The sequence below is a fragment of the Encephalitozoon cuniculi genome, chromosome II, assembly GCF_000091225.2.
Source record: "Encephalitozoon cuniculi GB-M1 chromosome II, complete sequence".
Lineage (NCBI taxonomy): Eukaryota > Fungi > Microsporidia > Unikaryonidae > Encephalitozoon > Encephalitozoon cuniculi.
Genome location: NC_003229.1, coordinates 36,449 through 49,891, shown reverse-complemented (window position 1 = coordinate 49,891; position 13,443 = coordinate 36,449). Strand labels below are relative to the sequence as shown.

At 46.5% G+C, this 13,443-nt stretch overlaps 14 protein-coding genes across 14 annotated transcripts; 7 read left to right on the top strand and 7 right to left on the bottom strand.

Annotated features, from left to right (window-relative positions):
- Positions 1-74: 74 nt before the first annotated feature.
- ECU02_0425 (uncharacterized protein) lies at positions 75-248 on the bottom strand (the record flags this gene model as incomplete). Its single annotated transcript, NM_001415481.1, has 1 exon — positions 75-248. The coding sequence occupies one exon, from the start codon at positions 246-248 to the stop codon at positions 75-77; it is 174 nt and encodes a 57-aa protein (NP_001402570.1).
- A 47-nt stretch (positions 249-295) lies between these two features.
- On the bottom strand, positions 296-778 carry ECU02_0420 (Cef1p-like protein; the record flags this gene model as incomplete). The annotated part of the gene is made up of 1 exon (NM_001040758.1): positions 296-778. The coding sequence occupies one exon, from the start codon at positions 776-778 to the stop codon at positions 296-298; it is 483 nt and encodes a 160-aa protein (NP_584569.1).
- A 30-nt stretch (positions 779-808) lies between these two features.
- Positions 809-1,447, bottom strand: ECU02_0410 (Ras-like GTP binding protein; the record flags this gene model as incomplete). Its single annotated transcript, NM_001040757.1, has 1 exon — positions 809-1,447. One exon carries the CDS (start codon positions 1,445-1,447, stop codon positions 809-811), a length of 639 nt encoding a protein of 212 aa, NP_584568.1.
- A 282-nt stretch (positions 1,448-1,729) lies between these two features.
- ECU02_0400 (uncharacterized protein) lies at positions 1,730-2,047 on the top strand (the record flags this gene model as incomplete). Its single annotated transcript, NM_001040756.1, has 1 exon — positions 1,730-2,047. The coding sequence occupies one exon, from the start codon at positions 1,730-1,732 to the stop codon at positions 2,045-2,047; it is 318 nt and encodes a 105-aa protein (NP_584567.1).
- Positions 2,048-2,167: 120 nt separating this feature from the next.
- ECU02_0390 (uncharacterized protein) lies at positions 2,168-3,754 on the top strand (the record flags this gene model as incomplete). Its single annotated transcript, NM_001040755.1, has 1 exon — positions 2,168-3,754. The coding sequence occupies one exon, from the start codon at positions 2,168-2,170 to the stop codon at positions 3,752-3,754; it is 1,587 nt and encodes a 528-aa protein (NP_584566.1).
- Positions 3,755-3,836: 82 nt separating this feature from the next.
- ECU02_0380 (uncharacterized protein) lies at positions 3,837-4,559 on the top strand (the record flags this gene model as incomplete). Its single annotated transcript, NM_001040754.1, has 1 exon — positions 3,837-4,559. The coding sequence occupies one exon, from the start codon at positions 3,837-3,839 to the stop codon at positions 4,557-4,559; it is 723 nt and encodes a 240-aa protein (NP_584565.1).
- A 32-nt stretch (positions 4,560-4,591) lies between these two features.
- ECU02_0370 (uncharacterized protein) lies at positions 4,592-5,614 on the bottom strand (the record flags this gene model as incomplete). Its single annotated transcript, NM_001040753.1, has 1 exon — positions 4,592-5,614. One exon carries the CDS (start codon positions 5,612-5,614, stop codon positions 4,592-4,594), a length of 1,023 nt encoding a protein of 340 aa, NP_584564.1.
- An 89-nt stretch (positions 5,615-5,703) lies between these two features.
- ECU02_0360 (uncharacterized protein) lies at positions 5,704-6,537 on the top strand (the record flags this gene model as incomplete). Its single annotated transcript, NM_001040752.1, has 1 exon — positions 5,704-6,537. The coding sequence occupies one exon, from the start codon at positions 5,704-5,706 to the stop codon at positions 6,535-6,537; it is 834 nt and encodes a 277-aa protein (NP_584563.1).
- Positions 6,538-6,640: 103 nt separating this feature from the next.
- On the top strand, positions 6,641-6,895 carry ECU02_0355 (uncharacterized protein; the record flags this gene model as incomplete). The annotated part of the gene is made up of 1 exon (NM_001415400.1): positions 6,641-6,895. One exon carries the CDS (start codon positions 6,641-6,643, stop codon positions 6,893-6,895), a length of 255 nt encoding a protein of 84 aa, NP_001402465.1.
- A 58-nt stretch (positions 6,896-6,953) lies between these two features.
- Positions 6,954-7,781, bottom strand: ECU02_0350 (uncharacterized protein; the record flags this gene model as incomplete). Its single annotated transcript, NM_001040751.1, has 1 exon — positions 6,954-7,781. The coding sequence occupies one exon, from the start codon at positions 7,779-7,781 to the stop codon at positions 6,954-6,956; it is 828 nt and encodes a 275-aa protein (NP_584562.1).
- Positions 7,782-7,851: 70 nt separating this feature from the next.
- On the bottom strand, positions 7,852-8,469 carry ECU02_0340 (uncharacterized protein; the record flags this gene model as incomplete). Its single annotated transcript, NM_001040750.1, has 1 exon — positions 7,852-8,469. One exon carries the CDS (start codon positions 8,467-8,469, stop codon positions 7,852-7,854), a length of 618 nt encoding a protein of 205 aa, NP_584561.1.
- A 65-nt stretch (positions 8,470-8,534) lies between these two features.
- Positions 8,535-11,456, top strand: ECU02_0330 (uncharacterized protein; the record flags this gene model as incomplete). The annotated part of the gene is made up of 1 exon (NM_001040749.1): positions 8,535-11,456. One exon carries the CDS (start codon positions 8,535-8,537, stop codon positions 11,454-11,456), a length of 2,922 nt encoding a protein of 973 aa, NP_584560.1.
- Positions 11,457-11,539: 83 nt separating this feature from the next.
- Positions 11,540-13,030, top strand: ECU02_0320 (uncharacterized protein; the record flags this gene model as incomplete). Its single annotated transcript, NM_001040748.1, has 1 exon — positions 11,540-13,030. One exon carries the CDS (start codon positions 11,540-11,542, stop codon positions 13,028-13,030), a length of 1,491 nt encoding a protein of 496 aa, NP_584559.1.
- Positions 13,031-13,065: 35 nt separating this feature from the next.
- Positions 13,066-13,380, bottom strand: ECU02_0310 (Bud20p-like protein; the record flags this gene model as incomplete). The annotated part of the gene is made up of 1 exon (NM_001040747.1): positions 13,066-13,380. One exon carries the CDS (start codon positions 13,378-13,380, stop codon positions 13,066-13,068), a length of 315 nt encoding a protein of 104 aa, NP_584558.1.
- Between the last annotated feature and the right edge of the window lie 63 nt (positions 13,381-13,443).

Sequence of the window (13,443 nt, the reverse complement as noted above, 5' to 3'; positions counted from 1 at the left end):
ACTATCCATCCAAACATCTTTAATTTTCACTTCCACAGCTTTGCTCCTTCATCCAGAGAGTGGCCAGCTTCTCATCATTTATCAGTTCTCCTATCTAGCTCCACAAGCTCGCTCTTTGGCGATTTCTCATATAAAAACGACAGTCTCTTGAACGACATCATGTCAACAACTATAGACAGGCACAAAAGAATGGCAATAAACACGCCGATGTATCTAAATGCAGAGGACGTTCTACTTTTCGTCTCCATTCCAAGTCCATCAGAAACCCTTAAGAAACCGAAGTAAAACACTCAAGTTACAGAATGCCGCCAGGATTCTTCTCGCATCGCCTCTTCTCTTTCTTCTTCTTCAGATCCTTTCTACTATTGCATCCAGCCATCCTGGCATTCGCCATCCGAAGGACCTCGTCGCTCCTCTCTTCGCGAGGCTCTTCAAGCTCACCGTACTTGAAGACATCAATCTTTCCAAAGGTAAGCTCGTTGTATCTTTCATAACACTGCTGCCCGCTCCTTCCCATCGCCTGCCCGATCAGGCTCCATTGCGGATGGAACGTCTTCGCTGTCAAAATAAGCCTTTCATCCTCCTCAGCACTCCACCCCGAGATGTTCAGTAGGGGATTGGCATGTTCCTCCCACCTCATCCTACATTGCGATGGAGTTTTCGAAGGCAGCAGAGAGGACACCTTGGACCACTTATTTGTTCCATACTTCATCACCCCAGCCTTGAGGACCTCGTCCTCCGTCCTTGTCCAGCTTACATCCACTTTCTCTAGTCTCATTTACAAGGAGACACAAACTCCCAATAAAAATCAATTTATTTGTCTGCAGCTAAGGCAGTTCCACAGAGAAGCGCACATCGCCCCTATGAAAGACATGCTTTCCTTCTGCTGCGCCCTCAGAGCGTACTCAGAAATCTTCTCAAATATCTCGTCGATTCCAACATTGTTCTTTGCAGAACACTCAAAGTATCCCATCGCCCCAATGCTCTGAGAAAGCTCCAGCCCCTCAGAAGTGGTTATCGGAGAGTCTCCGTTCCTAGCAAGTTCCTCGAGTCTCGCACTGTCCTCCCTCAGATCGGTTTTCGCCCCAACAAGGAAGTATTTGGCCTGGGGCGCCTTCTCCCTTACTTGCCCTACAAGGCTGTTTTTAACCTCGGCATAGGAGGATCTGTCGTCAACAGCATACACGATCATAATATAGTCCGCCGAAGGCAATGCAAGGTGTCGGAACCTGGCATACTCGTCCTGCCCTGCTGTGTCCCAGAGCCTCAGCTCAATTACATGGTCCTTGTGCTTATATGTGTTGCTGACAGAGTTGAATACGGTGGGGCTGATCTCCGTCCCAAACGTCCTTTTTACATGCCTGGTAAGGATGCTTGTTTTTCCACACGTTGCAGAGCCGATGATGGTCAGCTGCTTGGATACGTCTGCTGTGGCTGTCTCCGCCATCTTGGGGTTTGTTTTCTTATTTACATAACATCCAACGTGGACGCCTGAACAGAGTATAATGCAGTGAGGGCATTGTACGCACAATAGCGGCAAAAAGTGGCGGGGAGGCCTTCCTTGTTCTTCATTCTGCTATTCTTTCCCTTCCAGGAAGAAATGGAAATCCTATTGCCTGCAAAGAAAAGCACTTTTGGATACCTGATAGCCGTAGCGGTCTACACGGCCAGGAGGAACAAGCAGAGAATTCTGCCTAGAGTTCGGGAAATAGGATAGCAGTCCTTACAAATGCCTGTTTGTCACCGCAGAGGCCTTGATAAACTCGATTCCAGGAGCTGGGCGATCACTGCAAATGCCAGAGGAGACAGGCTTTATTCCTGTGTGGCAGAAATGATGTCCAGGGATGGTCCGTCTAAAGCACTTCAGAGAGCCCACCAGATGGATCATAGAAAGGGACCATCTCCACACAATGCAGTTGGCATGTACCTTCTAGTGAAGCTCTTCCAGATAAGAGGGTGCATCAGGAAGCCTGCCTTGTCTAGCTCTTATACAGATCTGAATATAGTGCATGTAATGTCCCTTGAGATTGGACGACCATCCTCGTGACCTGCAACCGGATACCGATTCCACGGATCTGTGTTCCATTAAACATCTTCCGGCTGCATCTTTTCTTGGACCGGAATGTCTTTTTAGTTCTTCTTTTTGAATCATCGCAGAGCCCCAAAGATGCCAATAAGAGGTCTGGAGGAGGTAAGAAAGCACCCTGGACAAAACTTTTTCCTAAAGGTTCCACAGAAGGCATTCAAGAAGATGAGGATATGCATTGACGGAAATTGGTTTCTACGGAAGTATGTCGACGTGTCGAGTATCTGCAGAGGGCTTGTGTTTGGGATGGAGGAGGTCATTACAGAGCCTTTACTCAAGCTTCTGGAATTTAAGGACGAGAACGATGTCGACATGATATGGGTTTGGGACGGAATAGGCATCAATAAGCTGCAAGGAACCTCTCATGGAGGCTTGGGTACGTTGCTAACCGAGGGATTCAAGGAGTACAAGCAAGAAAACTACAGAAAGGCAGGGAAGCTCTGGAGAAATTTTATAATGCAAAAGAGTGAGATGGATGTAGCCAATAAAATACTTGAGGAGAAGGGGGTTGCAGTCATCACAGCCCCTTACTCAGCAACGGCCCAGTGTGCATATCTTATGAGTGCAGAGACATGTTCATATGCATTTGGTAAGTCCGACATCCTCCTGTTTGATGGGGTTGACAAGATTATACTCGACATGTCTGACGGCTCCGGAAAACCATATCTGGACGTGTTCCACAAGAGCAGGTTTCTTGAGTTTTTTAACCTCAGCTCGAGATTGTTCAGCGCGCTTGGGCTGCTGCTTGGATGCGATTTCTGTCCAACGATACCCAGGTGTGCCACCGACTTCAGCTTCAACGCAGTTTTTGGGTTGATGAAGGGATCTGAGGACCTTCTGAAGATGATCAGGAGTACATGCGACGAGGGAAGCAGCAAGAAATACACGGAACAGTTTCTCCAGGGCCTTATGCTGGTGACATACCTTCCTGTCATGAAGGTTTCTGGGAGTGTGCATCCCTACTCCGAGGAGAATGTGCCGCGGAATCTAGAAAAGATCCTTGGGCCGAAGCTTGCGCCCGGGTTTTACGAGTCTCTCTTTATGAACAAGGTTTCTGGAGACGTCCTACAGATTATGGGGAAGACGCCCGGGACGGACAGAGACTCCCAGCTAATTAAGATGGTTGAGGCAGCACTATCTAGAGTTCGAGGCGGGGCTCGGAAGGAGAAGGGATCCAAAGATACAAAGGACGAACCTGGTTCAGCAGAGGCGTTTGTAAACATTATATATCCTGGCATGGTCTTGACGAAAGATATTGATCCATCGGTTGGAGTTCTGCTGTTAATGTCGATTGAGCTTCGGGAGCTGGAGACGCCTTTTCCTATGAAGATGCTGTGTCTTCACAGGCAGACGGGTACCAAAGAGAGGCTGAAGATCAGTGACAAGACCTTGAAGTACTATGTCGGGATTACCAGGCTGTTCAACTACATCAAGGAGGTAAAGGAAATATATGAGGTGACGATGAACAAGAGCCTGGACGGACTGTTCTGTGAAGCCCCGACTCTTTTCAGCGCATCTTTCCACGATACATTCGGGTTTTCTGAGAGTAGCGGGGAAAGCAACCGCAGGTTCCTGAAGAGTGCAAGGGATTTTCTGAGAGCAAACGAAAAGCTCTCTCCTATCATTCCTTACATAGTCGAAGAAATCGAGGTCACACTTAAGAAATAAACTTAATATCTATAGTTTGGGCAGCGGCCGGCACTCAAAGCTTGCTTCTTAAAGATTCAGGAATATCTGGATCCCTGATTTCATGGATATAAAAGACCTAATAGTGAGAATACTTGAGGGCAGGGATATAGGAGTGACTGGGGAGATACAATCCATGGAAGGAGACGTCGGAGATCCTCATGAAATTCCAACAAACGATCTGCTGAAGTATACTGCTCCATATATCAAAGGAACCGTGAGTGATAAGGATGGGAATAGAGCCGAGGCTCTCGACCTCTTCAAGGAGTATTGCGAAGACTGTGAGTATTTAGGACTTGTTGGAAGAGAAACTGTAGAGTTATGCAAGGGAAATGGAAGAGATAACAAGATGAGGCTGTGGAGGAAGGCTAAGGAATTTAAATATGACTTTATAGACTGGGATGATAGGGAATGGGTAATGAAGCTGCTTGAGTACTTTTATGTTTTGTCGATGAGGAACATTGAGCATCTGAGTAGAGAGATCATGCTGCTTCGGGATACAGATGATAGGAAGCCCAGCGGAAGGGATGGAATTGAGTGCATAAGAGTCGACTCTCGTGGAAGAATTGAAAATATGCTGGTTAAAAGAAACAATCCTACCATGACTCTTGACGAATTTGCAGACAAGATAATGTCAAGCATGGAGAAGACTGGGGCTCCCTCGGCTGAAGAGGATGAATCTTCAAGCACTTCAAGCGATAAGCACTCGAGGTCGGAGCTTCTGAAAAGAGACGAGGAAAGAGATGAAAGGGAGATAAATCGCGGAAACACAACAGGAGTAGGGTAGGATAGCTCAAATAGGCTTGTCACAAGAGGCCTCTAGACGAAGCTAACGCCATATTTTCTCTTCCGACCATCCGCGGATATATGGCTTGTAAATATAAACCTGCTTCCATTCTTAACTATCCTTTCTACCTGCTCGGGATTAAACAGGTCTTTCAGATAGTCGTTTTGTAAGACTCCATCCAGGGAAATGCCTCCCACAACCAACTCTTCGTCGGAGAGGTTGGGCACATCTGGGACTACTCTGTAGGGGAACAGGTAATGGATTAGCTCGGGATATTCTTTGATCGGTGGGGTCGACACAAGAATGCCTCTTCTTTCCAGATAGCCGATAACGCTTTTTACGTATGTGCTGCAGAAGGAGGATACTCTCATTCCAGGCAGGATTGAATTCATGAAGTCGGTAAAGTGAGTTTTCAGGTCTTCTAGAAATTCGTTCCGATACTTGAACATTGACTTCATGACGAATAAACCTTGAGGATGGTTTATGAGGAGCTCATCAGGACGCCCCTTTCGTAGCTTAATTTCCATGTCCTCTACATCCGTTTCCATGTACCCCACCCTATCAAGAATTCCGAGGCACTCCTGGGAAATCATTAACATTTGGTTGATTCCATCTCTGCTGAAGCCAAACCCAAAACTCCCTGTGTATATGAAGGAATGCAGGCCGCGTTCCAGAAACATTCTGAGGACAAGAATATCATTGGCGTCTATGAAGAAGTATCGAACGTTTGGATCAAGACGAGGAATCTCCGAAAAAGAAATGTGTCTGTAGGCTCCTTGGCGTCCAATTAAATGGAGACCTGAAGGAGAATCCACACCGACCGGAAGATACCTGAATAGCCTACTGCCTTGCTGGGCAACAATGCAGTTCCCCTCTGCTATTCCAACAAGCAGCTTTATGTACACTTCTTGGTCAATTAGAGACTTCCTGTCTTCTATGGTGCTCCGCACACTTCTCAGAAAGGACTTTTTCTCTACAGCGACGGAGAGAACCATAAGTATGGTATTTATTGCATACAGACAGAGCAAAAGACTCCTACTTCCTTGAAACATCATTTCCGAGGGCAGTGCGGCGCCCGGAAATCAAGAGCTGGGCAAAACAGTCTAATGACAAAGCAGATTACTCATCCGGGAAGAACACCCCAATGGAGGGCCGGCATAGGTCATCAGGATGTACAGACTTTGACAGAGAAGAGCTCTACGAGTCCGAGGAGGACAAGAAGATGCTTCTTGAGATGCCAGAAACAAAGAGAGAGGAAATACTGTACAAAAGACACATAGAGCTTCAAAGATTCAAGGAGAAGAAGGAGTTGGAGGAAAGGATGCAAGGACTGCAGAAGAAAACACCTTCTGAGGCTAAGGAGGACATTTCAAGGACGGACGATTTCGCTGAATTTTCACAGTGCATAGTGAGTAGAGACATGATTGCAAGAAACGTGTTCAAGCCATTTTTCGATGAATTCATTGGGCACTTCACGAGGGCAAGAATCAATGGGCTGTATCTTGTTGTCAAGATAGTCGGTGTGGGAAAAGGTAGTACATACAGCCTCTGGATGGGCAGAAAAGAGGTCAAAACAAACAGGTATCTGGATGTTTCTACAGGAACCAGAACATACAAAGGCTTTAGGATCGAGAATATCAGCAACTCGCCTCTGCTGAGAGAAGAGTATGAGGATGTGTGGAGGTCTTTCAAGGTAGGCTCGATAGCTAAGGTCAAGGAGGACTACGACAAGCTTGTCAAGACTATGGGCAGGAGGCTGAGTGACGAGGAGATAAGTAAGATGGTTGCCTGCAAGGATGAAGTGCATCCGAAGAGAAGAAATGTTATCCATTTCAAGATAGAGCTGATCCAGAAGAGAGATAGGGCGATAGAACTTAAGGATAAAAAGGCGGCAATGGAATATCAAAGGATGATCGAGGAGATAGAGGATAATGAAGGAGCTAGGGTGCACAATGTAAATGGCGGGAGGCCTCTGTGAGTTTGAATAAAAGAGTTTCTCAAGGTACCTGGCAAGTTCTGCGAGTTTGAATTTTCTGGAAAGTTTGAAAAATTTACTTTGAAAAAAGACAAATCCCCTAAACATGTGCCCGGCAAGACAGAAGAAGCAAGCTGAAAAGTCGAAGAAGGAGGTCGAGAGCTCGGAGGATACTACCGAGACCACGGATTCTTCCGATTATTCTGAAGAGGACACCGATGGAATTAGCGATTCCGGGACTGACACAGACGAGACATCTGATGGGGACTCTGGCTACTCCAGTACAGACGACGAAGTGTCTGGGTCGGATGATTCCGAGGACCTGGACGAAGACAGCGACGTTGACGATGAGTCCGATTAGGAATAAAGTATTATTAAAGATGGCTACTTTATTTTTATTCTAGAGTTGAGCAAGATTGTCAAAGACCTCCTCCCAGGTCCTTGCCTGCATGGGACTTCTGCTTCATCAGGATCTTCCACCTCCTCTCGAGGATAAATAAACATGTGAAAATTAGGTATGACCAGTTGAGGAAGTTTGGGTTTCCTACGCCACGGACCCTGAACAGATATTGGACATAGCTTTCCAGAATAAAGACAAGTAGGTAGAAGTGGGCTAGTGGGGAGTCCGCTATGTACAAGAGATAGCTCTTGTAGTTGGATGGCTTGAATAGCAGGAGTATTTCGATCTTCTGCCCTCTGGGGACAATGCTGAAGAGGTAGAGCATCAATGCATAAAATACATCGTAGAAGTATCTGGCGTACTGTGGAAAGATGTTCAAGTGGAAAAACCAGGTGATGCTTAACGAGGGCCTGTGTGCATTTTCATAGTCCTTCTCGTATGCCGGATACAAATAAGACAGGACGTATGCATTGGAAGCAGAGAGAAGGGGAGCATAGAAGACACTCAGATGGACCAGCAGGACGCTTGCAATGTCCTCGTAGCCTTTCTTCATCAGCACAAGGAGAAGGTTTTCTATTGATATCGCATCTGCAGGGAGGAAGGAGGAGTATATGAAGTACCTTTCTGAGCCTATTAGCCTCGATACTATAAGATCGCATGCTCCTGAAACACAAGTGAAGTATTTCATTGGGATTACCTGATACACAGTCGGGATGGCGGGAGGCCTCAGAAACTCCTGCTGGTAGTTTGCTTCCGGGCTGTGGTAATTGTAGCAGAGAGATGGGACATCGTAGGATCTGAGCATGAGGATTAATGCATACATCAAGATCTTTGTGGTTACAGGCATCTTCGTGGGGTGGGCCTTGAAATAGATAATATTTAGGCGTGACTATGAAAACAGAAATTTTAATACCAGACTAATCACATCTTCCCTTAATTGATCTCTTAGTGACTTTGTTTTTGCCAATGACATAACAATCCGCTCCCCATCCAGACAGGGCATCTCTATCAATGGCGTTGAGGAATGCCTGGACACACGTTACAAACAGGTTTTCCTCATCCATGTCTGGCCTGTAGAGAGCCTCACAGATTCCCATGAGATTCTTGTCGGCAGTCCCCACGGCAACGAAATCTCCGGGGGATGCTATGGACCCTATGCAGTCCATTCCGGAGATGTATGGCTTGCCGTCGCTTGTCAGTCCTGCAACAATCGGAGCAGTGATGTACGGCGTTTCTCTTTTCGAATACAAAAGGAACGAAATCATGCTGCTGAGCTCCTCTGGCTCCATTTCTCTCTGATGCTCCAGCCTGAATAGGTTGTAGTTCTTTCTTATTTTTCTGAGGAGGACCTGGGTGTCCGGGACAAATGCAGGCAATCCCACATATAGTCTTGGTCCTATCCTATGGATTCTTGTGAAGTCCTTGGACACAGTTATCGAGCTCATCCCAAGGCGCTTGTCGCACATGATGGCTACGCCCTTGCTACTCGCCATTGCCAGGATCGATCCTCCATAGAACGTCTCTGTGTCTGACATGCTGGGGTCACCTTTTGTATCTGTTTTGAGGCTTTGGTATATTTTTCCAGAATGAAGCCCTTGAAATGCATATTATATACAAAGAAAGACCACTGCATAAACGGCTATATGTGATTCCGCTGTATGTCCTTCCTGCCATGCTGCTGACAAGCGGCTATCCACAGGCGATGTTTGTGTTTACGTTGCTGGTGTCGGGGACGATGTTCCTGTCGACATTCTGGTCTAACAAAGTTCGTATTTTGTTTTCAATGGACCTTAATTCCAAGGGAAGCTATATACTGTACCGTGGTTCGCTGTGCAAGCTCAAGGACGGAGTATTTGAGTATGAGAAGTCTGGATATCTGGTTACCGGTGAGAAGATTGTTAGACTCAGGGCGAACACAGAGAAGCCGTTTGGATACTTTATGAAGTGGGAGGAAAAGAGAGATGAGTTTGTTGAGGCAGAGCTGTTGAAGCACTTCAAGAAGAACAGATTTGACATTGTGCCCCCGTCGTTTTCTGAGTTATTTCTGCAGCACGCTGTGTCTCCATTGTTTGTGTTCCAGGTGTTTTCTGGGCTGCTTTGGTGTCTTGACGAGTATGTTTACCAGGCGATGTTTAGTCTTGTGATGCTGGTTGTTCTTGAATCTGGGCTTGTTTTCCAAAGGATGATGACTGCAAGACATTTCAGGAGGATGAGCCACTCCAACGTTGATGTGGAGATTCTGTATGATAGCAGGATGAATGCAAAGAAAGGTGAAGGCGTGATGGGGTCGTCCGAAAACCTGTTTCCTGGGGATGTTGTCAAGATTAGCTCCAGCATACATGTCCCCTGCGATCTTCTGTTGGTCAAGGGATCTTGCGCTGTGAACGAGGCAATGCTTTCCGGTGAATCTGTTCCGCTCACAAAAGAGGATATTTCTGAAAGAGATGCAGAAGACATATTCGACGGAGGCAGAGATAGGAGACATATTTTGTATGCCGGGACTGAGATAGTGATGATGAAGGATTCTCCGCTAGTGTGTTTCGTGCTCCATACGGGATTTGAGACTGAGAAGGGAGGCCTTGTCAGGAAGATGATGTGCGCCGAGGAAGTGACTGTGAACGATAGAGAGGCATTTATTTTTATACTTGCACTTCTGGTGTTTGCGATTGTTGCGTCGTTTTATGCATATAGGGAGGGAAAGAAGATGGGAAAGTCGAATTATAAGCTGCTTCTGGAGGTGATTTTGATCTTGACTAATGTGGTTCCCACCGAGCTTCCGATGGAGCTGAGCATGGCGGTGAATAGCTGTGTAAGGGCCCTTGCCCGGAAAGGAGTTTACTGCCTCGAGCCGTTCAGAATTCCATATGCAGGGAAAGTGAATGTATGCTGCTTTGACAAAACCGGGACGCTGACGGAGACGGTTATGGAGGTCGCAGCAGTTAAGCATGAGACGGAAAACTCTGTAAGTGTGCTCGCCAGCTGCCATTCCTTGCTGTCGCTTAATGGAAAGGTGACGGGGGATCCCTTGGAAACAAGTATCTATGAACACCTGAGGAATACAGAACCATTGAATAGCAAATGTCTTGAGCACACGATCCACAAGGCATATTCCTTTTGTTCCGAGCTAAGAAGGATGACGGTGGTGGTAGAAGCCAAAGGTAAGAGGTTTGTTGGGATGAAGGGGGCTCCCGAGGTTGTCAAGCTGTATCTGGACTCTGTGCCTGAGTTTTATGACGACTATAAGAAGTATGCAGCTGACGGGTATCGTGTGCTGGCCTTAGGGTTCAAGCCGATTGAGAAACAAGATAAGTATGATAGAACAGACGTTGAGTCGAAGCTGTCATTTGCAGGATTCATTTTGTTTGATTGTAAGCTGAAGAAAAACGTGAGAAAGACTATCGAGTCTCTCCATGGATCAGGACATAAGGTGATAATGATAACCGGAGACAATGTACTTACGGCAAGGAATGTCTCCAAGAAGATTGGGATATCGGATAAGGCGGTGGAGGGATCAGAGATAGACAAGGTGCTGGAAAGTGACGAGTTCTTTTCTGTATCGATTTTTGCTAGGGCGGATCCTGCCCACAAGGAAAAGATCATCGAAAAATATAACAAGGCAGGAAGGTACACATTGATGTGCGGGGACGGAACAAATGATGTTGGAGCACTAAAAAGCGCCCACGTGGGAATAGCTCTTATGGAGGCACCAGTAGCCGTGAAGAAGAAGGGGGAGCCAAAAACCAGAGAAGAGAGGATGATGGAAAGCATATCGAAGGATCTGGGAGAGGATAAAATCAATCTTGGAGATGCGAGTGTTGCAGCGCCGTTTACAGCAAAGACTGGGTCACTTGACTCCGTTCTCGACATCATAAGGCAGGGGAGAAGCGCTTTGGTGACAACGATCCAAATGTACAAGATCCTGGCGCTGAACTCTCTTGTTAGCGCGTTTTCTTTGAGTGTTCTTGATTGCATGGGGGTTAGGTATGGAGACGTCCAGCTGACTGCCTCCGGGCTTCTTATTGGGTTTGCATTTATGTTCCTGACCCAGAGCCGGCCTCTTGAGGAAATAAGCAAGAAAAGGCCTCTGACGAACATAATCAATCCATACATCGTTTCTTCTGTTGTTTTGCAGGTTGTTGTTCACATAGCCTCTTTTTTTATTATGATAGGGAGGATAAGGAATGTAGAAACGCCGGTGTATAGTGAGAAGTTCTCTCCCTCTCTGATGAACTCGGCCCTGTTCTTCCTGTCTACGACACAGCAGATATCTACGTTTCTTGTGAATTACATAGGAAGGCCGTTCAGAGAAAGTCTACTGGAGAACAAGAAGCTTCTTGGGTGCCTCCTTATCCTGCTGTTTGTCATACACCAACTTGTGATGGGAAGCAACGATGAGCTCCGTGTTAAGATGGAGGTTGTTGATATGGGGAGTGCAAAGATGTTCGTTTACGCCGTGCTGGTGATGGACATAGTTCTATGCTATCTGGTGGAGAAGGTATGCTTCCATGTGTTCATGCTCTAATAAAGCCTAGCTTTTCTGCGACCTTTTCCAGGACTTGAGTGACCGAGCTAGCCCATATTCATTTTACGTTCAATAGGGGTGGAATGGTGGAGGATGAAGCAAGAGGAGTACTGTTTATTCTCAATGAATCTCTCGTGGCTAATGGGAGCTTGTCACCGGATCACAGAAAATGCCTTGAGAAGATGATCTCGCTTATCGATGAGGATCCGGTGCTTCTGGGTCTTCTTGACGAGTGGAGGTTTCTTGAAAGACAGTTTCCCTGCCTCCTAAGGGATTCGGCGGATAAACACGAGGCGGTTGCACTGGCAACGAGAGTTCTGCAATACCGGAGTTCACTTCCTGCACTGTTCATGACAAGAAAGGGTGGGTTCCTTCTGTCGGAGACTCTGTATGACTCGATGGATGATTCCCAAGGCATTATTGCCTTTTGTGAAGAGGCCTCTAAGAAGAACTCTCTGTTCCCAGGAGTCCTGTACGATTGCGGGTTCTTCATTCTCCTGAACTCTCTCGTTTCCGAAGAGACAGCAAGATTCTACTCTTCGATATTTGCCTACAAGATACACGAGGGGGAGGGGAGACATGCGGAAGGCAGAGGAGAAGAGATGATGCATGAGATAAGAAGGAGGTATTTTGACCCCGAAATAGCTTTTACAGACAGAGGGCATCTTTCCTTTAGAAAGCCTCCATCCCTCCATAGAGTGGGGCACCAGGTCCTCAAGGACATATTTGACGATATTTATAACACAGCATTTTTCAGTCTACTAGACCTAGGACTGGACAAAAACCTCCACCTCATGAACTACTGTGAATGGGACTATTTTTTTTTATGCGGCTCTCCGGAGCTCAGGGAGTTGGTAGCCAGTGGCAATTATCTGGCCATTAGGCTATATAGGAGGATGCTGGAGAGCTTTGGGAAGTGTACAAGAGCTGGACTTCATTTGAGCAAGGTTGAGGATGAGGATCTAATGGCACACATAACCAAGCTACTGGAGTGCAAGGATGCCCACATGACTATGGAATGTGCACTAGTGCTCTACAACTACTATCAGCTTTTTGGCTGGAGCCTCGACAAAAGGCAGTTCAGTGAAAACAGGATAAGAGGAATATTTAGTCTGCTTGAGTACAGCTATACCAACTGCCAGTGCTTCCAGGAGTGTGTCTATGGCCGATCTGACGACTCTGCAGCGATGGGGATGGAAGACAGCCAGAGGGCAAAGTGCCTTGTGGATTGCAACACCATGAAAATACTAAGTCTTCTTTCAAACATATATTCCTGTGCCGACAAGCGATACTTCTACAAGCCTTCGTTTCTAGTTTTGATGAGGACATGGAGTGACGTATTCAGCAGACACAAATGCTGGGACTGTGTTCTCTTTACCACCTTCTTTACGGATGTGCTTGAGCTCTTTAGAGCGAATCCATACAACATTGCAAGGATCATCTTTCCGTTCAAGAGGTCAAGGAGAAGACCCAAAGGTATTGTTGATGAGGTTAGTGACAAAGAAAACAGCTCCTGTTTTCCGCGACTGGCTAATGGAATTGACCCACCAGAGATCGAGGATTTGGATGAATAAAGTGATAATTTAATAGTTAGGTCTATAGGCCCGGGTCATGTTAATCCAACAGCCCATTCGGCATCTCTCTGGGAGTGTGCTACCTCTCTCACTTCCTTAGCTCTTCTTCGGTGCGGGTTAGACCTCTTGTGTTCCATAAGAACCTTCTCAGTGATGAAATGCCTGTCACATTCGCAACAGTAAAAATGTCCACCTCCCGGTAGCTCAGGATCATACTCTATTTTCTTCTGGGATTCAATGTCCTCCTTCACCTGGTCGATATCTTTCGGGCCAAACAGCCGGGCTCTCTTTATTCTCAGTCTGTTTTTGTTGCTCCTCCTTTTTTTCTGCTTTGTGTCGCTCTTCGGCATTGAGGAGTAAATTTTTGCAGCAAGAAGGATTAGGAAGGGGCCTCCTTCTTTAATTCCTCAGCC